Raw genomic sequence first — 26,351 nt, 5'->3', positions numbered from 1 at the left:
AATATTAAAAAACATTGTGAAAAGTAACAGAACAAGTTGACACACTTTCACATGTGACATTTAAAACAGCAACACTGGGGTTTCAATTTAAAAAATCTTAACTTAAAAAAATCAACTGAAGTATTTACTGATTTTTTTTCATATTTGTATATTTGGAAGAATACACACATATAGAATGCCTGTTTGAAAATTTTTGTAAAGTTTCCTCTTGTAACATTCACACTGTAATCTGAAATTTGTTGTTTATCACCCCGGCCTCAGCATCTGGCTTTGAATTAACAAGCGAAATTAAAAAACAATGGTTTTTTTGGACTGTAAAGTTACAATTACAAATACTTAAAACTAAGTGACAAAACACCCATTTTGCTGATATCTTAATGGTTTTATTCACAAAATAAAGAGCTTTGTCTTTCCCAAGAAGAACTTAACAGAAAGACTTAATGATACAATTATAAAAAAGTGGTACAGAAAATTTGAAAAAGTCTGGTAAAATTTACAAATGCAAACTATCACTTTGTACAAAATCTTTTTTTAAAGAAAGTTCAGTAAGATTTTAAAATGCAGTCTTAACAGCTCAGAAACGTACATTTATGTCAAACTGTGGTTGGTCTTCATTTTCGCCTGTCTGGGGAATTCTCCCTTTGTCTGTCCTCGTTCCTTCTAGATTCCCTCTCCTCGTTCCTCCTGGACTCCCTCTCCTCGTTCCTCCTGGACTCCCTCTCCTCGTTCCTCCTGGACTCCCTCTCCTCGTTCCTCCTGGATTCCCTCTCCTCGTTCCTCCTGGATTCCCTCTCCTCGTTCCTCCTGGATTCCCTCTCCTCGTTCCTCCTGGATTCCCTCTCCTCGTTCCTCCTGGATTCCCTCTCCTCGTTCCTCCTGGACTCCCTCTCCTCGTTCCTCCTGGACTCCCTCTCCTCGTTCCTCCTGGATTCCCTCTCCTCGTTCCTCCTGGATTCCCTCTCCTCGTTCCTCCTGGATTCCCTCTCCTCGTCCCTCCTGGATTCCCTCTCCTCGTCCCTCCTGGACTCCCTCACCTCATTCCGCCTGGATTCCCTCTCCTCGTTCCTCCGGGGCTCCCTCTCCTCGTCTCTTCTGGACTCCCTGTCCTCGCCCCTCCTGGGCTCCCTCTCCTCGCCCCTCCTGGGCTCCCTCTCCTCATTCCTCCTGGGCTCCCTCTCCTCATTCCTCCTGGGCTCCCTCTCCTCATTCCTCCTGCATTCCCTCTCCTCGTCCCTCCTGGACTCCCTCTCCTCGTTCCGCCTGGACTCCCTCTCCTCGTTCCGCCTGGATTCCCTCTCCTCGTTCCTCCTGGATTCCCTCTCCTCATCCCTCCTGGACTCCCTCACCTCATCCCGCCTGGATTCCCTCTCCTCGTTTCTCCTGGGCTCCTTCTCCATGTCTCTTCTGGGCTCCCTGTCCTCGTTCCTCCTGGGCTCCCTCTCCTCGTTCCTCCTGGATTCCCTCTCCTCGTTCCTCCTGAGCTCCCTCTCCTCGTTCCTCCTGAGCTCCCTCTCCTCGTTCCTCCTGAGCTCCCTCTCCTCGTCTCTCCTGGATTCCCTCTCCTCGTTCCTCCTGGGCTCCCACTCCTCGTTCCTCCTGAGCTCCCACTCCTCGTTCCTCCTGAGCTCCCTCTCCTTGTTCACCCTGGATTCCCTCTCCTCGTCCCTCCTGGGCTCCCTCTCCTCGTTCCGCCTGGATTCCCTCTCCTCGTTCCTCCTGGGCTCCCGCTCCTCATTCCTTCTGGATTCCCTGTCCTCGTTCTCCCTGGGTTCCCTGTACTGGTCAGAATAGCGGCTGTACTTCTCCCGGTGTTTCTCCGAACCATTTCTGTACCGGTCCTCTTGTTCCTCCTCTCTTGGACTCGAATCCTCACGGTCTCTCTCTCTGGATTTCGATCTTTCTCTTTTTCTACTGCGATGTCCATTATCTTTGCTCCAGTGTCTGTAATTTTCATCATCAGACAAAGAAGCTCTTCTGTCTGCTTTCTTAACTTTTGAATTACTGTGTTTATTTTCCAGATCCTTAGTTCTGTCATGGTTCCTATCTTTTCCACTATGGTAACCATCTCTGCCATTGGACTCATCTCTGTGATGATATTTTGACACATCATCTCTGTGTGATTCTCTTAAATGTCGGTGATTTCTTTCTGATTTGCTCTCAGTATCACTTCTTTCCTCTTGATGCCTCCTTCCCATTTTCTTTTCAACGGATTTCCTTTTCCTTTCTTGCTTTTTCCTGGAAACTTTATTGGATTCTCTATTTTTCTTCTGCATTCTCCTTCTTCTAGTTTTAGAAACATCTGAAATTATAACAAATTATGGGACTAAGATTGCATTTTAATTTAATATGTTTAACTTATTAAACTACAAATAAAATTGTAGAGAGCTATTTTTTTTGTCAAAAAAATTGTGTGTGCATTGTATAAGGACAAAAGTTCCAAAATAATGAACTCTTGATTTTTATCCCTTAGCTCTCTGCAAGTGATGCCTGTCTTTTGAAAACCTCCACCTGTCATCATCCTCTTGTTGACTTGATACGAAACGACCATGCATAGGCTGTAAAGTTATACATCAAAGCACTCTCAAAAATAATCTTTTTTTTTGGGGGGGGGGGGGGGGGAAGATGACCTTTCCCAGACTATCCAGTCCCAAAATCATTTACTTTTCCTGGAAAAGCTTCTCAGTCAATGGAGATTAAAAACAGCAGATGGGGAAAAATCTCCAACACTATCCTATGCAGAAATAGAGGGATGATGAAATGGCTTGAGATAACGGTACTGCAGCAATATAACAATGGCCCTCGGGCTCAGTTTTTCAGAAGTAGTGACAGCTTTGTCAACAAGATTAACTTCTGTATTTCTAAATATACAGCAATGCTCATCTCAGTGGAAGAGGCCTTACCTTTCCTGTTTGCTCTTTATTAGGGATCTCCAGATTCCACTTGACAGTATTTATCACTAACTGCCATTTAGAATAACCATTAATTCACCTTATTGTATGAACTATAGTATCACATCAGCTTTTGAAAATATCACAGCCATAAACTGACTACTACGTATAACATCTGAGTTCTACAGCAGTTTTCTAATCTCATGTCTGAACTAATGCTTTCTGACATTCTGACAAATGCAATGATGGATCAATTCAGATACATTATAATGCATTAAGTTTTTTAAACAGTGTTTTCCATACTATTTTACATCCACCAGAATGCAGAAAACCACCCAAGAAAGTAAACAGAAAAGAACCAGCTGCTTTGATAACAGATAAATTTCATCCTCTGCTGGACCTGTTTTGGTTAGAAGTACCTCCTCAGAGCAGTGCCGAGCTGAGCTAGCTGATGAAGTCCCAAACATTAACTGGCAGTAAGACAGTAACCTGCAATTTAGCTGTATACTCAATTTCTCAGTTTCTAATTAGCAGGTTTTCTATTTTTCTCTTATACACTGCACTGTTAAAACACTGAAATACTGCAGCACATTGCTCTGAAAAATGCCTTTTAACTCTTCCAAGTTATTTTACAGATTTAAAAAGCTGCAAACACAGGAAGACTTGGAGTTATAACCAGTAATGGGCCTCAACTAAGTTTACCATTAGAGTACAGTTATTTCCAATTAGTGTTTTGATCACTGTATTACAGTACACAAGAACCTGAAAAAGACAAGTGAAACCAGGTTGCAAAGGTATCAAGATTCAAATTTTAATGAATATGTTCCTGAATGGAAAAAAGGCAAGTAGGAGAAGCCATGGTCCTAAACTTTGACAAATAAGTGCTCACACTGGCAGACTGCAGACTCAGTTGGTTTGTCACTAAGGACTTCCCCCTCTGGTTCCTATCAAGCAGCTCAGCAGAGCCATCTGGCTCTGTGCTGAACCAGTGCCTCCTCTGACCCTGTTTGACTGTGCCTCCTCTAGTGCTGTCGTCATTAATGCGATTAGTGTGATGACACACAACCCAGACTCCTGTGCACTAAGACTGTGATGGAGAACTATAGTGCATTTCCAAAGCATGAGCAGTTCATACCATTTTTATTTTATAAATCAACACTTCCACTTCAAAGGCACATAATAAATCAAATTAACTTCGAATCGGCAAACCTCTGTACTGCAGGAAGTCATGCTGTGCTATCATCTGCTCATGTGTATATACTGGGGGAGACTGCACACACTAACTCATACTAGCATGTACTTTAAAGACTAAGCAGTGTTTATGACAATTCATGTCAGATAAAGGTTCTACATCACCAGGATGGTATAAGATGCTAAACGCTAATTATAATGCATAAAAATACTAAGTTGTCGGCAAAAGCTAATTCTTCCTTGGAGATTTCTTTACAGACAAAAACCTTCACAGTATCACCACACAAACTCTTCCTGAAGAAGAGGAATTAGAAATGGAGCCTCAGATGAAGAATAATATTTAAATACACTGGTAGAACTGAAGAAAGTAATTTTTGACTCACAAAGAAGCACATATTTACTGGGAAGGACACGAGTAGTATCAAGCTCACTCAGTCAAGCCAAGCAAAACAGAGTTGTGGACATGAGTCTCTACAGTTCACCAGTAAACATCCCACAGAGATATTAATAGGGAATGACTCTAATTCCTCCATTCTCCAATAAACTGAGATCATAGTAGTATGCAACAGGTATCAACTGTGTAAAAAAAGTAATCTACAAAACAATGTTTCTCAGACATTTAAGTCTCTAAAAATAGAACTCTCAATTTTTCTAAATTCCAAAATAAATTTCCATGAACAATATTTAATATTTTAAAACTAAGTTAAAAACGAATTGATTAGATTTTAAAGCAGAGAAATTAACACTGTTTATAGCCAGATTTTCCTCAAAACAAGCATATATAGAAACAGAAATAAACAGATGTAAATAAACAGAAGTAAAAGAGAAATAAATAGTTATACAGCTAGTGCTTAAGTACCTGAGTCACTGCTGCTGTCACTGCTAGATGAAGAGTCACTGCTGCTGGATGACTCTGAGCTAGTACTGCTGCTGTCAGAATCAGAATCTGAGGAAGAGTCTGTCTCTGAAGATGAAGAGGAATCCGATGACTCAACATTTTGCTTCTGTGTCATAATTAACTTCGGTGCATTTTTAAGATGCTCCCGTAATTCATCCCTAATTAGCAAAAAAAAAAATATTGTTTTTCAATTTTATTTTTTTGTTTGTAGGGGGAGGGAAGATGAAGAAAGTGAATATTAAATCAGAAGTGTTCCTCACGTTAGTCCTCCAAGGCCAATAGAAGTGAAGAAATTGATGGCAAAGCGAGTGTTTCTTGGGTTATCCCGAGGCAATAATCCCTCAAAGAACGGCTGCAGTGTCCTGATGGAAACAAACATCTAAATTAAACACCATGCCAGCTCAGCACTCTCACTGACATCAAGAAACTGAAAAAAGAAACTGTATGGATCTCCACAGGAGAGCAAGGTTTCTCTTCATGTATTTTTCAACACTTTCATTGTTTGCATCTATGATGGATCTAATCAAATGCTATTTAAAAATTTGCTCTTTTATGAAAAGCAAACTTCTTCACACACAGAATTGCTACATACTGACAGATCATGTGAAGCCCTCAAGTGACCTGTGAAATTGCAGTAGCCTGTGACAGCAAAGGATAACGTGCACTGACCGAGAAGGTCAAAGATGTATGTACCCATTATACAGGGCCTTAAGTATAGTTTCAAGTTTAAGTTTACAAGAGCTAAATCATCTACCAAATTCTTCATCATACATAGAAGAAATGCCAACTTAGAAGAAACAGCTCAAGCAATTGAAAGTAACATTGCCAGAATGCAATGCATTAAATCTCATACAGAGTTAAAAGAACGTGTTACTTAACTACACTTAAGCAACTGATCCTAGAAAACCTGTTACTAATAATTGTGTGCTTTTTTTCTAATTTTTGTCAGAAAGAGAAGCCATAGTGTCATTTAATATGCAGCTATATAGCTGACAGTATATACAAATAAATTCACACATGGAAAATTCTTACACAAAGATGAATATCATTATGGGGGGTGAGAGGGGAAGAGATATCTTGCAAACAGTCATGCACATACTAGAACCCAAAATGATGGTAATACACTCAGCTTAATATGACTCTTTGCAATGACTAAATCTATACATGAACTTACTTGAAGTACTGCAGCTACAGAACTTATTTGAACCTGAACAGAGTTTTTATCTGTACTTTTTCAGATAAAGGAGCTCATTAAATTTACAGTTTTGAAAATAAAATTTCTACTTACTCATCTTTTAATCTTGCATTTAAATTAGGAAGTCCCATATATTCACTGAGTTCCTGAAAGAATATTTTGACAAAAATTCTACTGGAGGATGTGGTAGTTTCTTCACTCAGTATTATACATTCAAGGACCTGAAAACGTTCAGAAAAATATAAACCCTTAAGTTTAAACATACATTCTTTAATTTATCTTGAAAATTTTGTTAGAAATAACAAGTAAAGACTGATTTTTATTTCTTTTTTTTTCAAAAGACCATGAATTCTATGATTCCTAGTCAAGACTGTCTTTCTCAAAAATTCTTTTCTACCACCTAGGAGTGGCTTCTGATTATATTTATGCTAGTAATTCTTTAAGGATTTCTTTAATCTACAAAAGCTCCATAAGAGAAAATCAGGTGTGTGAACTTCTGGGAAGTTAGAGATTTGGGACTTAAGTACTAAAGAGGTAAAATATTTGGACTGACTTATGTGTGCCTGAAGAACGACAATTAGACTAGGTTATGAAACAAGAATAAAATGATTTGAAAAGAGAAGTCACCCTATATTTATTTCTTCATTTTTTTAATGTTATTATATCTCAGATATAATATATTATTATATCTCAGATGTTATTATATATCTCAGAATGCAAGATTGCTTTTATTTATATGGTACTTAAATCATAATATGGCAATATTTTTAAAAGTCTTATAATTCTACACAACTTTTAATTTAATATATTACAAGTTCAAAATTCTTTTCTAAAAGATGTACATTTTAATCAACCAATTCCAGCTGAGTTCCATAAAGTAACAGCTTAAATCAACTACTGAAAAATGGGGAGGAAGAATTATGATGCAGAAGAGGCAAAAAGAGGAGATGGAACCAACCAGAACTGTTCAACAGTGTCTGAGAAGATACTTAACATAATCCAGTTTGCTACAAGGACAAGTAGTTCCAAATTGCAGAACAAATACTAGAACTAATACATTATATATTATTGTGGAGTACTGGAGATTAACTCTTGAAAAAGAAATCTATGACAATAGCTCTTTGTTTTTAACTTACACTCCAGGGAATTGAATCAGTGTATAGTAGATGAGCAAACATCTTGGCAACATTTCTCAGTTTGTTCGTTTCCAAACGATGAATGGTATCATATTGTTCTTTGAAAATAGCTTCAAAGGATTCCATGTATTCTTTTTTTAACATGCAGAAACGCTGAGACAAAATTGTACAATTTAAACAACCAGATTAAACAAAATACTAAATACGCAAATAATCTACATGTAAGTGACCTAATGGTGTGAATATTTACTGCAAAATTTCCTTTTTAAATAACCCTTGGAGGAAGAGAAAACACATTCAAATGGATATATTTTATTGCTTTGAGCAGTTGTCAGAACAAGAAACTCATCTGAATTGCAAAGTAGTAATTATAAATTTTGAACTACAGCAAATTATCCAGCAATTTGTTTTACTTCTATATATCCAGTATTTTCAACAGATATAACCCCACTTTTTTCATGACATTACTGAATGACTATTTCAATTTAGAGAAGCAGCAGGAAACACAGAGGTTAAGACATTTTGGATCTATACATTCCAAAGAATACGGAAATAAAAAATTATATTAATCTGAACATGCAGATTTGTATTGTTAGTGCTTTGTAACTGATTGTCAGCAGATGGATTTCCTCAAGTACTGGATCACAAATACAGATGAGAAAAAACACTCTCTTTCAGCATAACTTGCCCCCTTTAGAATACAAGTATTTAATCTTAACTCTTCAGATCTGTCAATATTATTGATAAGAAAAACCTAAGTAAGAAATCACTGCAACTAAATCAGCAGTTAGTTACACAAAAACAGAGAGTTAGCTGTTAAATGAAAAGCAAACAAAACACTCACAGGCTCTGGACAGTAAGTATTCAATCTTGCGCTCTAAATTAGTCCTACTAAGCAGTTCTGAAAGAAGTGGTAAATGACAAGTCTCCAAAATTAATATTTGGCACTGTAAAAAGGCTATTTTCTGGTAACTCATAATACTTTTGTTTTTCTAGTACCATTTCTTTGCCACTGATTTATTGTTTTACCATAATGAGGAAAAAAAGGAAGGCAAAATAAGCAACATTATAAAGGGAAAATGAGTTCTCTCAATCTGCATTCACTATGCTTATTAAAATCAAAACGTTAATTGAATCCACTAACACAATTAACTAACGTAAGCATTTTCAGAATGATAAAAAGGTTATTAGTTTTATTTATCCATTAAAACTTAAGTTTGACACACAACAAGTAGAGTAAACCAATGAAATTTTCTATCATAAAGTGTAAAATTTTAAAACAGAACTCACCCCAGCCAGTAACCCAAAGAATTTCTCATATGTTCTTTGCTGAGCACAGCAGTCAAGTATCATATTGCAGAGTTCTTTCTGGGTTATGGAAAAAAAAAATATTTATTTAGGTAAATTCACTGTAGCAGCAAAAAACCCATCACTAAGTACCAAATAATTGAAGAAAACCTTACACAAGTACAAGCTTTGAAACGAGCATTTACATAAAACTTCATTGGTGACACCAGTAGTTTTGTGAGTTCCTCTGGGATGTGAATATGAACTTTTGCCCTTCAAATTTCCTCTAACACACTGTGTATCTAATAAAAAAAAAGTCAGAACTCATTTACAAACTGACTTTACCACAGTGAAAAAAGGAGATACAAGATAAAAGGTAAGGTTTTGAGGGCTTTTTTGGTGGTTTTGTTTTTGTTTGTGTGTTGCTTGGTTTTTTTGGGTTTGTTTTTGGGGTTTTTGGTTCGTTTTAAATAGCACCGATTCCTGCATTTATGGAAAATGAAAACTCTTCACACCTTTCAAATGTCAAAATGGCTTACAGACAAGCCATTTGAAAACGCCATGTGCATGGTTAGCAGTGTTATTTCCAAAATCAGAAGTATCTGTAGTTTTTGGTATATACTAATACCTTTAACTACTCAACCATCGTCTTCCTGACAAGCTTCTGCAAGCAAAAGGCTGCATGACAGTGCAATTGCTTCAGTCCTGAGGGTGATGTTCAGAAAGACTAAACTCAACCCCGGGAAGTGAACACGCCTAGACTTACTCTATAACAAAGAGAACAAGAGGAACTTTTCTAAAGCAGCTGTTTTAGGCTCATATTCAGAATCACCCTTTAGAAAAGCATCTCTCCTTGCCTAGGAAGAAGCAGAGGAAGCCTAGCTAGATTAGTCTCCCAAAACTTTTGTGCATCCCCCATTATCGACAGCCTGCCTTTCATTTTCCCGTCTCCATGGTGAACACAGATGTAAGCAACAGAAGATGCTCTCCTTCCCTTACACCAGCTACCTGGAACAGTTAGTCCAGTCTTTCTGGAACACAGACTGACTGTCTCCCTTTCTCCTTGTCTCCCAATACTATCACCCCAAGATCAGTATCGGATCAACCTCTGGCAGCTTCCTCCTCCTCTTCTTTCACAGGCCCCAAACCAAGAATCAGAGGGAAACACACAGATGGATTCTGCTCTGTACCCTCCCCTCTAGGACCAGCACCCTCCACTGGTTGAGAGCAGGGAGCCAGGCAAGTAAGCCTACGTGAGTTTAAAACCAAACTTATTCCCCTACTATGTAAGTTACAGATTGTAATACAGCTAGGAATTGGTTTAGGGCACATTTGGAAACATTAAGAAAAGTGAAAATATATAAATTAACAGCCATGAAATACACAATGCTTGAACTGCATTGCAGTTTTTCCCCATTCCCTTTTTTTTCTATTACTATTTTCTCATTAAGACCAATTCCATAGCATAATCCAATTTATGACACTTCCAAATATGTTTCTGGCTGTCAGTCATGTATCTTTCATTATTAATTTAATTTATCTTTACACTAATATTAACGTTCCCATAGAAAAGGATGATTTCAAGTGTTTTGTTCTCACACCAATTTACTATAGCATATACTAGATTTCATATTCTCCCACCTGTGCCACTCTTCCAAGCATATATTCAGAAGAAACATTTTTGCCCATCATAAAAACTCGAAACAAATAAAAGGCCAACCATGCTGAACAAGAAAAAAAAAATTACTCCCCCAAATAAAAAGGCAGTAATGTACCAAATAAACTTACAGATGTGTTTGAAGGCATTCCTTTTAACACTGTCACACTCTGTTAGTGTGATGTATTAAAATGCATATCAATTTTTTATATTATCCCATTTTATAGGATTGCTGCAGTTAATCAGTTTTTAAACAATAAAAAGGGTAAAGTGCTGATGTCACTGTTAATAACATCAGGAAGACTTGAAAAACAAATTACTTTTCTTCCTCATCTTAAATGCAATTATAACATTGGTATCCCCTGTGGTTTACAGTAATTAAATATTTTAACATTTTAATTAAATATTACAAAGATTTCTAGGAGGGTATCTTGAATAATCACATGCATGAAAATAGATTTGCCCATAAAGACATCCTTGCTAGTGTTATCTAAACAACTCAAGGCTAAGTTTAGGGTAACTGTCTTCCAGATTTAAAATTAACAAACTTTACAATTATTTAATTATTTTTTTGAGAGATGTGACAAGTTCAGATGGCAATTCCATCTTAATTTCCAGCTTCAAAGGCTAGTTAACTCATTTCTGTACTCCCAATGATGTTTATGGCAGGAAGAGCCTGTGTTATTTAGCCCATCAGTTGTTTTGAAGAACAGAATGAATTTGTTCCCCAGTTTTACAGGCAATTCATATATTGTGTTGTTCAACGATTTTCATTCAATGCTCAGCAAGTGATTCCTCAGCTTAGTTAAGAAAGTATGTATAGCTATCCAGTCATGAAATAAACCACTTCAAAAATACCTGTCATCTCATACAGATGGTGAATGATCTTTTGTGAAGATCTTGAATTTATCACTGTATCATGAATAACAACAACACTTCCCAAAACTGCTAAGAGAGAAGATAAAGAGAAAAGCTCCCTCTAAATGCACTACACTTATCACACTTCTCCCTAAACATTTCCAACTAGCTCTTACCCAAACAGAGCAATGGTTTAGATGAACCTTGGTTCCACCTAACATGGCAACTATCATCAAACATTTGAAGATGCTAAAGGGTAAGCCAGGAAAAGACAAAAACACCGGACTTGTTTTTTTTCCCCAGTTTTACCATTTTAAAAACAAGCACACCCTGCCCAGTCGATATGCTCTCAGCTTCACCCAAAGGCTATGTTCACTGCAGACAGAGAGCCAGAGTAACTCAGCTTTCTCACTCCCTTCTGATCATGGGTTACTTTTTACAGTTAGTACTTCCCCCCGTCATCTCCCCTCCATCTTTCTCCCCTCATTTTTTACAATTTCTTTAAGATTTGCATTCAGCTAAGATTGGAATTTTGGAGCTGCCCCACAGGCTGAGGAGACCTCCTTCATGAGTAGTCTCTACTCCCCCCCCAGCCAGCAGGGATGCCATCTGCAGCTCCCCTCCCTTGCCAGCCCCACGGCTCTGTTCCATCCATTGCATACACAAACTGAAACCACCACGAGACATCCCCACCCAGTAAGCTAACACAGCTTCTTAAAATAGAAAACTATCAATGCAAACCCTTGGTTTCTAGGAGTTTCTTCATAAAACTAAAGGAATTAATTTGCTGGGAGCAAACCTAGTGAAGGACATAGGTTCATTTAAATCAACGTCAAACTGGAATTATGTGAAATGAGTGCCTTGCATTTTATATACGTGCACTGTTTTTACAGACTCTAAATTTTTCCTTTTTTCTCTTTCATTTCACTGAAGTGTATTTAACTTCCTCTGACTACCCTAAAGCTTTGCTTACTGCTGCATATTTTAATATGTGTAACAACCACACAGGCCTATTTTTTCCAGCATCTCTGCTCTTTTTCTTCCTTATTTGTCAAATTACCACAGGGTGCCAAGGCTGGCAAAGCTACAGAAGGTGTTCCAGTAGCAGGTGGCCTCTCCGCATACTACATGCAGTGCTTTTGGCAGCTACTACACTGTCTCCAGGTCTGTCCCATGGTCAGCTAACAGTCTTCCTCAACTTTTGTCCCTTTATTTACCATTTTTTACCCCAACTTGTTCTATGTTTAGAGCAACATATGCTTAAAGCTGAATATGGTAATCAAAAATCTTGCATAAATCAGACTTAACATTTTACACAGGAATCATTAACTGGATATAAGCATAGATATATACTTTTCATTCATGCTGCTACAAGTCTGCAACACACAAACGAGTCTGGTGAAATAATACATAAAAGCCCCACAGTATTTCTTTCTTTCCACCAGAAGGCTACACAAGCAAAACTTCATTTTAAGTGATTTCACTAAGGTAATCTGAGTAATTTCATCCCCTTAGGTTAAATACATGCATACATACATGCTTCGAAGATCAAAGTCTAGTCAGAATTCTAGCTAATGCCTGCTATCAGTAACACACAAATACAAGCTTATTCTATACGGATTCTATATCTTGATTTTCTCTAACATCAACATATACCACAATATGGTTTGTACATGCTTTTTTCTTAATTGATAAATTATGAAAATTCAGATTGATTCTACATCTCAGGCACATGAAAAGTCCTGCTTCAGAAGACAGGAAATCTACCTGAGGATGAGCACCTTTTACAGGCAGTAGCAACTCTGTGAACTAATCATGGTGCAGATGCCAAACCTACCAGTTGCAATACCCTCCAAATTAGAAAGGAAAGCAATGAAGCTAAGAAATCATTAATTTGACCTGAACAGAATTATCAGCTTTAGACCATCCCAGTCTACACCAGTTTCCTGAACAACATTTTCACTGAATGTCAAGGTAGAATACTTCTGTCATCTTCAAGACTCAAAGCATAAATAACACAAGAGACACTGACACTCCCACCCCTCCAACTAGGGTTGCTTTGAGCAAGTGACACCATCCTGTAAAAATGAAGATGTGTCAGATGCACACATAATTCTTTCAAAAAGGCTGTGCCTACAATAATTTTTCTCATTTCAAGTAAAAAAAAAAATCCCATGACCCATTACTTTTGTCTGGGATACCAGATTGAGGGGCAGATACAGAAGAGGCTCTAACTTGAGCGAAGTTTCAAGCACTGCTGTATACAAATTTAGTTCTTATCACAAGTAAAAAAATGAAGAAAAGCCTAAAAGCCAAACTCTTTTAGACATGCTTTCAAAGAGCAAGAACAATGTATGGTTGGTTTAATTTTTTGGTTGTCCCCACCACCCTTGAGGGAGACTGGGCAACAAGTCATGACATTTCCATCTTCAAAAAAAGGAAAGAAAAAAAGAAAAAAATCCCCTATATTCCTAATGTATGTTTTCTTAAAGAAGGATCAATTCTACATCTAAGCAGTTGTCACTCTGACATATTCTTTTATTACTATGAGGAAACTCAACTCTTTGGGGTTTTTTTTAACTAAAAATGCCAGAAACTGAAATGTAGTCCCTCCAAGACCAGAGGCAACAAAAATCTGTTCAGGGTAAGCATAATGTTAAAAGCCTATTTCTGACATTTCAGTAGGGCTTGTTTGTTTGCTTTCCTCATAGTTCAGAAGTCAGAACAACTGATAATACCATACTCCAACCACAGTTTTAATTTATTTAAATTTTCTTCTTTAGTAATGCATGGGATTAATGTAGCTTTAACACAGATAATAACAGTACGTTTTAAAAAAAGAGAAATAGTGTTCTGTGCCAAGATTGAGCATATGTCCAAAAAAGCAACTGCAAGGCTTGTTTAGAACAGCTTCTCATAGGCTGTAGTACAAATTACAACAAAGCTTTTCAACTTTCGATCTGCAGGTTTCAGTTGGGTCTAAGTAACATGAATAAAAGCAAACCTACTCCTAGAAAATTTACTTAGAAAAGAAAGAATTTCAACTCTTTGAATGTCTTTCCTCCTTAAAAAAAATAATCAGAGGACTGTTGACATCCCCCTCAGCAGCTGGTACTAAACTGCAATGCCAAAAAGCAGTATTATGTTGTTCTAGTCTGTAGATTATCCATTTGAACCTTAATCCTCTTTCTGCAAGTCAGAACTGTGAGACAGATCCATTACTGGTATTAAGCACACAAATGCTTGTGTTGCACAGCAGTTAATGAAGCTTTCAGTAAAACAGACCAAAAAAGAAAAAGGTGCTTTATGACTAAAAAAGTAATAGTAAAGAATCATAGAATCACTAAGGTTGGAAAATACCTCTAAGATCATCAAGTCCAACCATTAACCCAGCACCATCATGTTCTCCACTAGATCACATCCTCAAGTGCCACATAAACCCATCTTTTGAACACTTCCAGGGATGGTGATTCTACCACTTCCCTGGGCAGTCTGTTTCAATAACTGACCAACCTTTCTTCTTTACTGAAGAAATTGTTCCTAACACCTAATTTAAACCTCCCCTGGTGGAACTTGAGGCCATTTCTTCTGGTCCTGTCCCACCTTGCTGCAACCTCCTTTTGGGTACTTGTAGAAAGTGGTAAGGTCCTCTTTGACCTCCTCCAGACTAAACAACTCCAGCTCCCTCAGCCACCCACAGCACTCAAGGTGCTGAGTACACTCATCAGTGCTGAGTACAGGGGGACAATCACTTCCCTGGTTCTGTTGGCCACTATTGCTGATACAGGCCAAGATGCCATTGGCCTTGGCCACCTGGGCACATGCTGGCTCACATCCAGCCAGTTGTTGACCAGCATCCCCAGGTCCTTTTTTCCTGGGCAGCTCTCCAGCCACTCTTCCCCCAGCCTGTCATGCTGCCTGGGGTTGTTGTGACAAGTACAGGACTTGTCACTTTGACTTATTGAACCTCACACTGTTGACCTTGACCCATCCATCCAGCGTGTCCAGATCCCTCTGCCTTCCTGCCCTCCTGCCTCCAGATCAACCCCCCCCCAACTTGGTGTCATCTGCAAACTTAGTAATGGTTTATTTTGATAATGAAGACAGTGGGAATCGATTCAATAAAGGTTTCAATATGAAGATACTAGTTTGAAAGAATAAAAAATTATTTTCCTAGTTTAAAAACTGGCAGTTAATTCAAACAAATTTCCTCCTGAGTGCATTCAGGTTTTTTTATCCACATGGACAGACTTGAGCCTCATAAATCCTTGAATAATTTTATTGCCTGAACTGCTTGTTCATTCTGCTCTCGCAATGATCAGGAAGCATCTTCTTTGTTTCTTTTTGCCCCCAAAAAGGAGCTTAGTTCTATACAATGAGCAAGTCAAAGCTCTCTCATCTTTGATCCAATGAGATGGAGAGTAATTATGATTATTAGAGAAAAAAAGAAATCAGCACAAAGAAGAGGCCTCATATGATAAGAAGATGCAGTTTTGCAACAGTTTTGGACCTTGAATTGCAGTAATTCCTAAAACTAGTACTGAATAGTAGGTTGATACTAATTGGGGTTTTCTTCCTTCCCCTATGAAATTTATTTTTTCTGAGCATATTTTGCCCACAGAAGTTCAGAGTTGACAGAGACTGCCAGGAAATTAAATACCAGTTCTCTAAGCAGTTATCTAACAAGCAAGCAGTGTTATGCATTCTGACTGTTATATGATGTAGTACCTATATTCTAGATTGTTAGCTCTGTTCTTCAGAGCTGAATTGATTTGCTAGAAATTTTTTTTTCTCTTTAGAATTCTTCAGGTTATGCTTCACTGAGAATTATAACCTTGTGCATGCTTAGTATTGCATTTCATGCATAGAATTAGAGAACTAGTTAAAAAAACCCCACCATCTCAGTTCTTAGCTTACTTCCATGTGAATTGCTTAATAACAAAATAGAACAAGAACTGAAAAACTCATAGGCAAACCAGTTCTCAAAGAACACCTAACCATAGGCCAGATCTCCCCTCACTAGTGTTATACTAATAAGGTTAGTTACTACATACATTGTTTCAAATAAAACAGAACAGTAATTACAGCCACAAGGAAATTACCAGCTCTCTCCAGTGCAACTCCCATGATGATAGCTTACAGCTGACTGAAAAGCTGTTTATAAAATTAGATGGGTATTTACATTCTACCAATATCAAATATAAGTACCAGACGAAGAACAATTTCCTTTACTTGAAAACATACCAATTGTATTGATCTTACAGAGTCTGAAAACAAAACAGCTTATATCTGATACTCTACAAGATTACAGCAAAGCAATCATACTCAAAACTGCTTTAATTCAGTACACTGTTTATTCAAAGAAGACTGTGAAAGCAACAAAACAACACACTCTTTTAGCACTATGCTAAATTTCAAATCCCACTGATAAAGTCTGCAGTTGTCTGCAAATACCTTCAACCCCATCTTCTTTCAGAGACAGAACTCTCAGAGTGACTGCCATGATGCAGTACTCTTGTCATAGGATAAAAGTTTCAACAGTCCAAACAACAGACCTTTTCAAACAGGCTACAAGCAAACATGTGAGTTGCTTGACAGAAAAGAGCAAATGCATAAGACAAATTGCTTATGAAATATGTGTCAGTCTATTTGCTCTAAAGGTTGTGAAATTCATTTTGAGGAACAGCTGTAAGGAATCAGTCTCACTCCTCTGGTTGCTATACAGACTAGGTCCCAGAACATGAGCAAGGATTTCAGACACTACCACAGTACTGTTTCTTAATAACGTTAATAACAAAAAAGAGTAAGAAGCAAGGCTTACAGTCTGACTTTCAGGGAAGTCCATCTTCAGTAGTTTGTGAGCACATTCTTCAAAGTCTAAGCTGAATAGAAAAAATGCTTCTCATTATCTGTGCAATATATGCCATGCTAAAAACATTTCAGAGTTATATTAAGATTGATTGTTGGTGCTGAAACTTCAACTATTTGGAAATGAAGTATCTCAGCTGTTTAACTTGCTGGATTTTTATTGTTGTTGTGGGGGGTTTTAATAAACATTTCTATTTTCTGAGTTTGTATCTGAAAATTAATCTAAACTGATTACATTTGCAAACCATTTGAGAACAAGATGACTCAAGTTATTATTATTACATCATCTTACAGAACTACATAAAACATAAAAAAGCAGGAGCTCATTTTGCACATCCTGAAACACTCTGAAATGCAAGCACTGCACATAAGATCTAAAAGCAGTATATACCACACTCTCCTCTTTACACTCCTGTTCTGAAAGCCTTTAGCTACCACCAATACGCCCTCCCACCCAAGTAAAAGATGAACAAACTTCAGTATGGCAAGAAACTATTTAACAGCCACTTTGAGAAACATAAGAGCCTTTCATACCTCTCAGTATGGTATTAATTCACATGTCTAATGATCAACACCACAACTACATTATCACACTCCGCATGCAAGTTCAGAACCTGCAGAGTATTATGAGCCATGCCTACTTTTAATGATGGAATTCAGTGGCATGCAACAGGTCAATGCCCCCTCTCATCCCGATGAGACAGGAGCTATACAACCATGTTTTGATCATTTGTGCCACATACTGCAAGGGGATTTCATTCTCAAGACAACTTCAAACAGTACACTTCAGGGTTGGTATCTATACTTATTTTCCAAGCAATGCATATCTTAATGGGCCTAAGGAGAACCACACTGCAGAACTCCTCTCAGAAGTGGAGAAAATGTACAGCATTTCTAAGTGTGTCCGTGTAACTTTTTTCATAAATTCTTAAAATGCTGTATAATCTAAAGATCACTGACTTTCATTCACTGAGAAAATTCTGATTACAGCAATAGTCACAGAAAAGTCCCAGTTCACTACTCAAAACATTTTGAAACAAACAAGATTTATCTTAGAAAGAGAATTTGGGTATCCATTTGTCAAAACAGTCTGCTTTACACAGTCAGGTCAGGCTCCATAATGAACACTTCCCTACTTTGTTAGGTTTTTTTTTAAAATTTCATATTAAGAACGAATTTTAAAAGAAAGAAAATTAGAGTTCACCCATTTCAAAAGAACTACAGCTATAGGTGTACAAATCATATTCTATTTACCTTGACTGAATAGCAAGATAAATTGTACGACGGAAGGAGACCAGGTTAATTTCTGTTTTGTCGTGAACAGTAACTTTCTGGCCTGGAAAAGAAAAACATGGCTTTGTAAAGAACAAAAGATACATGTAAAGATACATGTAGCAATCTCTTAGCAGAGTTCTATTTATCGTTTACTACATCTGTAGTGTGGTATTTTTCTAGAAATATATAGGGCTGCTTATCATGTTCATGTATTTTTTTAATCTTTATTTTTACAGATAAGGAAAAAATTGTTATTTGCTTCATCTGTAACTAACAGGAATATTTAAATATTGTTTTAACAGGATAATTCTACTTTTAAATTCTTCTTTTAAAGACTTTTCAGTGACTTAATCACTGCAACCTCTGGATATAACATTTCTTGTCCACATTATTAGCAACCTGTTTTCTGCACAATTTAGCTATACAATGCTTTATGTTGCACCCCTGATTTTAACAGGTAATTCTTAGTTTCTATTATGTGTAGGATCTATGTTACATCATTTTGCAAAGTTCTGTTTTGTCCTGCAGTAAGTGTAGAAAAATCCGCTCTGAACCAAACCATTCTGTGAACACTCATTTGTAAGGTATTCACTATTCCTTCAGTCTTTTGAAGTTTGAAGCATAAATGATGAAAAGTTATGTGAATGATCACACTTTTCATCAGCCTGGAAGCTCTGCTCTTCTGTGAAATACCCCGGCAAACTAGTAAGGAAATCCATTACTGTTATTCCACAAGAACAATACTTGACTGGCTTTTCAATTACTCATGCAGTCTGCACAAACATTGTTTGCAAGGCCTTTCTCACAGAAAACTGATACTGTCAAGAATAACAGGGCAAAGTTGCTTTTCTGTTTCTGCCTGTGTTGAATGTTTTAAGACAATTACTTTTATACTGTTTGCTCGTAAACACTTAGATCTGAGAATAAGATGAAAACATCCCTTAACATTTGAACATCTTAGTTTTGCAAAACAGCTAAGAAGGTAAGCTTTCCCATTTCATCTACAATAAATCACTAGTAAGGTGCCAGTTATACACTTACCATCTTCACCCTCCTCTTCATCTTCATCTTCATCTTCCTCACTACTTCCAGCTTCTTGATCTCCTTCAGATTCACTGTCACCTTCATCAAGAATTTCTGAAAGAAGAGTATCCCATATTATTAAGGAATATAGACCATAATATTTTCATTACAAAAAAATCCCTGATCCAACACCTAAAAGAGGGAAAGGATCTCTCAGGTGGAGAACGTGGCACAAGCAAAAAAAAAATAGGTATGTCATAATTAAAGGAAAACACCACTGGAGAAACAATACTGAATAGCAGGAACACAATGATGAACTGAATGACAGTTGTCTAGGACAGAAATATCCCCCACTGTTAAATAATAAGGCTGGCAACAACAGTGGGATAAGTAAATGCCATAGATAAGTAAGTACATAAATATCACATATAAAATGTGAAATATACACACAAATATCCCTACCTTTCTTCAGTGTCTTGTATTTCTCCTCATTTTCCATAAAGTTTGGATCCATCTTGAAAACATCTTTAGAACAAAAGAGAATCTTTATTTAAAATACAAATTGAAGAAAGCAATGAACTTTTAATCTTGATTTTGTTTTCTCAGGGAATGCAGTCACAGAATTATCTTCCATTTCTAACTTACTAAGAACATCCTCTGGGTTGTAGTCATCTTCTAATGGCAACATATGAGTAAACTGATCCTCCTCTTCAACTAGATCTAATCCCTCTGGAATAATTGGATGATCCTTGAAGCCATCCTTCCGTACAGCAAACATGACTTCTATCATATACTGAACACGCATATCAATTTTAGATTCATGCAGAATGTGTCGAAGACGGTCAAAGATTGCTTTGGAAAAGAAAGAAATGTAAATATGAAAAGGATTTACTAAATACAAATGACAAAAGGACATGTTTTGGCTAACTATACTTACCATTGATACCTCTAGGAGAAACTTCTGTTAATTTGAGCCCACTCTCTTTAATAAATCCAATTGCTACTTCAATACTGTCATCAGTAGGCCTTTCAAGAAGCAAGGTGAGCATTTCCAAACATAAAACCTCATGAGCCTACGAAAGGAATATCAGCAAATAATTAGAATGCACAATGTTACACTATCATCACGGTGATTTACTTGACAGATCTGTACAGCCTTTGAGGATGTCACAACACACTAATCACACACACAAGGCAACAGCAGCGGGACAAAGCTGCTTAAGAGGAAGTCCAAATTTCAAATAGTTTTACCACCTCTATTTACACCAACTTCATAGTAAATGTGACTCTGCTATTGAACAAGCAAGCAATGAAAAACATTTTGCCATTAAGAAAATAATAGAATGCATTTCCAAGAAGCAAATAAACCAGCACTTGCATTATGGAAACTAGTTCCAAGTGCATTCTGTCTATAAATAAATCAGTTCTTCCAGGATTAGGCATATAAGCAAATGGTACATCTTGGATTAGCTTCCTCTTTACCAAAATGCTATACATTCCCAAAGTATTCCTGAAACACTGCTTCTTGCCATTATTTAAAATGGAGTATCCTGATTTATCACACATAAACAAAGTGCATAGAGCTGGACATAAATTTGGTTTAGATGTAACCGAGTCCAGTTCTGCTTACACAAATTGTTGCAAGAAAATTCTGTTTAAGATCTGTGGGATAGAGCCTCAGACGATCCTTGCTTTGCATCAAGACTTGTCTGAATAGTAGCCCAAACGCATATATGAAATCTAGGGAAGCTGTGGAGCGTAAGTGTAATGATAAGTGATGATAACTGCACAAACAATGACCAATGTCTTTTCTAAAGAGGTCCTAATAACTTAAGGTAGGCACCACACTCAGGTTTTCAGGAACCGTTAGAGCAGGGATTGCATCTTCACTTAGGCTATTGCTGCCTTAAAATTAAAAATTAGCCATATATGGTTTGGATTGAATAGAAACATAAAGCAACATACCACATTCTGATTCATCAAATGTGCGACAAACTTTGAAGATGTTAGACAGAGTTGCTGCAAAAGAAATAAACCAGGAAATTTTAACATACAGAAAAAAAGACTTAACTCAGACACACTATAGATTTGTGCATCTCACAATAAAATTAAGTCATGAGTTGTTTGCAATCAGGAGTGTAGGCTTTCAAAAAGAAAAAAACCCAAAAAACTAGCACAGTATCAACCCAGAATAGGTTGTCAAAGTTTCAAGGTACTCTAATACTACTAAACGTACTAAAGACTGGTCTCAACTGGTCTTAGTTGTGTTCCTTTCAAGTACATAATTTGACCACACTTGACAGACAGTTAACACAGCAGAAGGACAAGTTTCAGCATGTTGCTTCTTCATGTTTTACATACCTTGTCATTTCTGCGATATCCTTTGCGAAAATTCAGTATCAACCTCTTCAGAATCAATTCACCAATATTTGGAAACTTTGAATTGATAATTGCCACAAGAGCTGCGTAAACATGAGTAAATATCGGAGAGGCACTCTGAGCTTGCAAAATGGATCTAGACAGCAATCCCCTGTAAAAATAGGTAAGTTTTAAGATTTTTCTGGTAATAAGACATGTAGTTTTTTTATTGAAATGGTGTTCAGCCAAAGTAAAGAATAACAAGTACCTATCACATAAAATAGTATTGTGCAGTTGGAATAGTTGGAAGATACCAAATGGTCATTTTCAAAATGTTGTTTATCATGGCATAAATGCAGTTTGGCAAAACATGTTGTCCAAATCTGCCTGAACTCAAAAATTCTTAAAATGGTACCTTATCTTCCATTAAATATTGTTTACTTAGAAATACATTTGAAAATGCTAAGCATGCAAACAGCCATCCTGTATCCTGCAACTTAGGCTGATTATAAAAGACTACTATTTAGAGTCTAAATAAATGTAAACACAGGGCTCATGAGAATAGTTCTTTTATTACTCTAATGATCTCTCTTACATTTATTATCAAGACTGAAGTCTGAAAAGAATCTGCGACTTATTTTTCCTCCCCCTCTCAATTTTGCTTTTTGTAATGCTTAGGAGCACACACAGTTTGACTTTTGCTGTATTACTCCATTACAAATAGGTGAGGGGGGGGTAAAGAGCCCTCCAAATGTGAATGTTCAAAGTACACACTGGAATCCAGCTATCTTATCTTCTCTGTGGCCTACTGAAATCCTCATAAAAACCTCCTACATGGTACTAAATACGAACAGCCTAGGGACCTCATTCCTACTTACTTTGGAATTGACAAAGGGAATAGGACTTATACTAGTGCACAGAAGCAGAATATTTCCACTTTGAAACAGTAGTTACTGGTCTGTTTCAGTTCTTATTTATCCTCAACTTAAAAACTCAGAAAACTACTTGACAGCTAGGCAAAACTTCATGTCATTACTTTTATATGCACCTTTGTGCAAATCTGGAAGTCAGACTTCAGTGTAAGACGGAGGAAGTGCTGCCGTTTCCCATCTACGTTACTTTGACATTTATGAACCACACACAAAAACTTCCACAGATAAGTATATTCTACAAACATTCAATAAGCTTATTTCTAAATGAAAATACTATTGCTTGTATGAAAATTATGTTTTGGGGACATGAAATGTGGGCAAGTAAAAAGCAGTCCTACAAATCCCTGAGATTCATTATTATTTTTAAAAGGAATGACATTCAGGAACTACTTGTTCACTCTCTAGATTTTACTTAATTCTTGTGTTGGTAGTTTGGTTTTGTTTGTTTAAATGGTAGCCAACCTAAGAAACCCATGCTCCTTTAGATTTGCAGATTTAACCCCCAATGACATCAAAATTAATGCAAGGAAAGTCATCACACAATAGTTGCATGATCACCATGACCTAGTATTGAGCTCAGGTAGCATAATCATCTTTTCTCTACATTACAACAATAAACAACATAGGCAGGTAACTGTAGTAAAAGTTGTATTGCTAAATACTGACAACAAATATTATTTGTCCCAGAGAAAAAAAAATCCAGCACTAAAAAAATAAACAGCCAGTAACAATCATAAATTACAAGCCAAGTAAAATACACAGGGAAAACCTTTAAGAAAAGGTTGCACTGTTTTATTTCACCAAGCATTCAATCCCTTTCCCAAGTAAGGGACTATTCTGCATAGGACAATATAGCCTAAGGGTAATTTTAAAATCTGAGCAGACCCCATACACTACACATAGCACACACCGTGAGGTACCCATAAACAGTACACACAGTACCAGAAAAGCAAAAGAAATATTTTAAAATACAAAGACTTACCTTCCCCTAACAATATTTTCCTGAAGCAGCTCATGAATGATGTTTTCTATATTAGAAACGTTCACTTTATTGACAAGACCATTGATTGACTTCTTCAAGGCTTCCCAACTCATCCTCTGATATGCCAAGCTATTACAAAGGCATCACAAATTATTAAAGCATAAATTTTAAGTAGCACTGAGTAAATTTTTATATACATATACATATATAAAACTTACATTCACATTTTCATTTAATCAGTAAAACAGGTAAGAAATATTCACTGCATAAATGTGAAGATTAGTTCACACCTATACATTTAACTACTAGAAAATCACTGATATACCAAAATGTAATACCAACTCAGTATGTTCAGCTTTCTATGCTGTTCCAAAAAATCCCTAGCTACATTCTGTATCCCACTTTTCCATTTACATTTTGCAGCAGAAGTAAGTACAGTTTTAATGTGATTATCTCATCTCTCTTCTGACAAAAATATATCTTCAAAACAATGATCACAGCCCTCTAAATGGATCCCATTTTCCCAACATTCTCTAAAACCCTTAAATGTTTTGCTTTCAGCAAAAAAACTAATATGTCACTTCCAACTCACCTATTTTTATCAGTGATTTGCTCTTGCATCATCCTGAGCTTGGCAGGTGGAATATATGCACCACCTGTGCGAGTAAGGATTGGATCCACTTCTTCTTTTTTCTTCTTTGAAGTGGCATCATCCTGAGCAAGTGAGCTCTGAACTGTCGACCTCTCTGGACTCCTACGATCGGGTGATGAATATCTCCTCTGCTTCCTCCGATCATATTCTCTCTCCTCCCATCTGTCATAGTGTCTATCTCTCCCCCTTTCCATTCTTCTAAAAAGAAAAAAAAACACCCACCAAACACCCAAGGGTTCGTGAAAAGTTTTCACATTTTATTCTTTAAAATAAGTATTTTATTACCGATTAAGAAAGGGTTTGATACCTTCCATCTGAATTTCTGTCATCATAGTATTCCCTTCTTGAATATTCCTGATCATATCTGCTGTCATCAGAGTGTCTTCTCTTTCTGGGAGACGGAGACCCATCATGCTCCATATCCCTGCTCGCAACCCAAGACACAAAAATTCTTAGTAAAAGGCTGAGAAAAGTAATGGTATTAATATAATATCTACTTACAATACAATGTTACAATGCACAACTGTTCCAATTCTGCAACCTGAGTTTCAAGATACGCACCATTCAAATAAAACAGTCCACTTTTACAATACTTTCTTGTCAGGAAAAAATTATCATAAATCAAAGCTCTGTAAAAGGAAGCTCCTCCCAGAATTTAAAATTAAATATTAAACATTAATAACATTAAATACCAAAGGTAAATTCAGCACCATGGACACTTTTGCTTGTGCAGCACAAAAGTCTTGCTCTAAAATGACAATTGTGGTATCAGCAACATGTGAGTTCAAGCAAAAAGCCAGCATCTAATTTCCATTTTCAAGTCCCATGACAATTTAACTAAATGCTAAGGATTTTTAAAGATTTAGTTCTAGTAATAAATCTATTTAATTACTGTTATATTGACATGTAAATATTTTATTAAACCTACACTTACTTTTCACCGCTCAGTTACGGTAATACAAAAAAAGAAACACAACCTGATGATTTTTTTAACTTCTCTAAATCACTATTTGAGGTATATATATATATATATATATATACATATATAGAACTGAAAGGTATAAAACTCACTGTACCTGTCCTCTGGAGACAAACTTCCTTGTCGGGAACTGTAGTTTTCCTTCCTTTCATGGCTGGAACCATGCTTTAAGAAAACAAAGAAAAAAAAAAATCAAGCCCCAGTATGACTGTGAGCACATACTTTCAGAACAAAGCATACCACATCTTCAGTTCCCTACTCCTTTACAAGAAGGGCCATCAGATAAAGCTAAAGGCAGTCAGTTATGATGAGAGGAGCTGGTTCTCTTAGTAACACGTAATTAAGTACTGGACTCTCTGCTACAGGATGCTGCAGATGCCAAATGTTTATATGGGTTCAAGACACTGGATAAACACTGGAAAAATCCACATAGGTTACCAAAAAAATTTATCTGGCTCAGGAAGCTGCAAACAGGTAGAGTGGGAGTGTATGTGGGCAAGTACTTTTATAGTTGCCCTGTTTCTAAATTTTTCAAGGCATCTGCTGTCAATTACTGCTGGGGGTTAGAGTATACAGACCACTTCCCTGCTTCCTCCTTCCAAATGCCATTTTACTCTGTTGCATCACATGCAAAACCACCAACAAAATTCTACCACTTCTTGTTTGAAAAGTGTCTTTCCTCTCTCCTAAAAACCCCCTTTATTGAGTAATTTCTCCCTATCTTCTTGTTTTTTATTAACCATGATTTATTTTCTCATGAGTCATTCCCAGCTTCATACATAAACACCTAAGTGACACTGTTCTATCTGGCAGATTTGTGAGATTGTTTAAGTCATACACACTTAAACAGTTCACACCAAATTCCATGGGCTGAATATGACATGGAAATATGGAGTCATACTCAAAAATCAGAGTACGACAGCATCTACAACATACACAAGACATTTCTCAAGCTGTTTTAAAACTACTCTGGCAGAGTTAAGAAGCAGCTTTTGTAATCTCAGTACTTTTATTCCAAAGGTCCCCTCTTCACTCAGAACATTATTTATCATTTTTCAAAACCATGTTGTCAGACAGTGATTAACTGTGAAATAGGTAACATCTTACCTGATGCAGAAAGTCAACAAAAAGGCTTGCTTGTGCACCTTGACTGAACTTCCTGCAGGAATTCT

General features: G+C 36.9%; 1 protein-coding gene across 2 annotated transcripts; it reads right to left on the bottom strand.

Moving 5' to 3' along the window:
• Nucleotides 1-361: 361 nt before the first annotated feature.
• Nucleotides 362-25,343, bottom strand: CWC22 (CWC22 spliceosome associated protein homolog). Of its 2 annotated transcripts, none has more exons than XM_029959584.1 (19): nucleotides 25,277-25,343; nucleotides 24,508-24,624; nucleotides 24,141-24,398; nucleotides 23,549-23,677; nucleotides 21,638-21,806; nucleotides 21,242-21,295; nucleotides 20,214-20,349; nucleotides 19,922-20,128; nucleotides 19,739-19,801; nucleotides 19,295-19,390; nucleotides 18,233-18,314; nucleotides 16,932-16,992; nucleotides 8,599-8,676; nucleotides 7,309-7,461; nucleotides 6,266-6,393; nucleotides 5,238-5,339; nucleotides 4,939-5,135; nucleotides 1,780-2,299; nucleotides 362-717 (listed from the first exon to the last, which is right to left on the bottom strand). In XM_029959584.1, exons 2-19 carry the CDS (start codon nucleotides 24,618-24,620, stop codon nucleotides 612-614), a joined length of 2,652 nt encoding a protein of 883 aa, XP_029815444.1. In that variant the 5' UTR covers nucleotides 24,621-24,624; nucleotides 25,277-25,343; the 3' UTR covers nucleotides 362-611. The 2 variants fall into 2 exon arrangements, with proteins under 2 accessions (XP_029815444.1, XP_029815443.1); XM_029959583.1 differs by having other exon boundaries at nucleotides 362-681.
• Between the last annotated feature and the right edge of the window lie 1,008 nt (nucleotides 25,344-26,351).

The sequence above is a fragment of the Manacus vitellinus genome, unplaced genomic scaffold, assembly GCF_001715985.3.
Source record: "Manacus vitellinus isolate BGI_N305 unplaced genomic scaffold, ASM171598v3 scaffold_20_pilon, whole genome shotgun sequence".
NCBI lineage: Eukaryota > Metazoa > Chordata > Aves > Passeriformes > Pipridae > Manacus > Manacus vitellinus.
Note: the sequence above shows the minus strand (reverse complement) of the source record. Positions and strands in the feature narration are given on the sequence as shown.

Excerpts from the sequence above, each read along its gene's own strand:
- CWC22 (XM_029959584.1), bottom strand. The coding sequence starts at position 24,620 with ATGGAGCATGATGGGTCTCCGTCTCCCAGAAAGAGAAGACACTCTGAT. Across the intron at positions 20,129-20,213 it reads TTCTCCTAGAGGTATCAATG|CAATCTTTGACCGTCTTCGA; the intron begins GTAAGTATAGTT and ends TCTTTTCCAAAG. Across the intron at positions 2,300-4,938 it reads TGACAGCAGCAGTGACTCAG|ATGTTTCTAAAACTAGAAGA; the intron begins GTACTTAAGCAC and ends TTATAATTTCAG.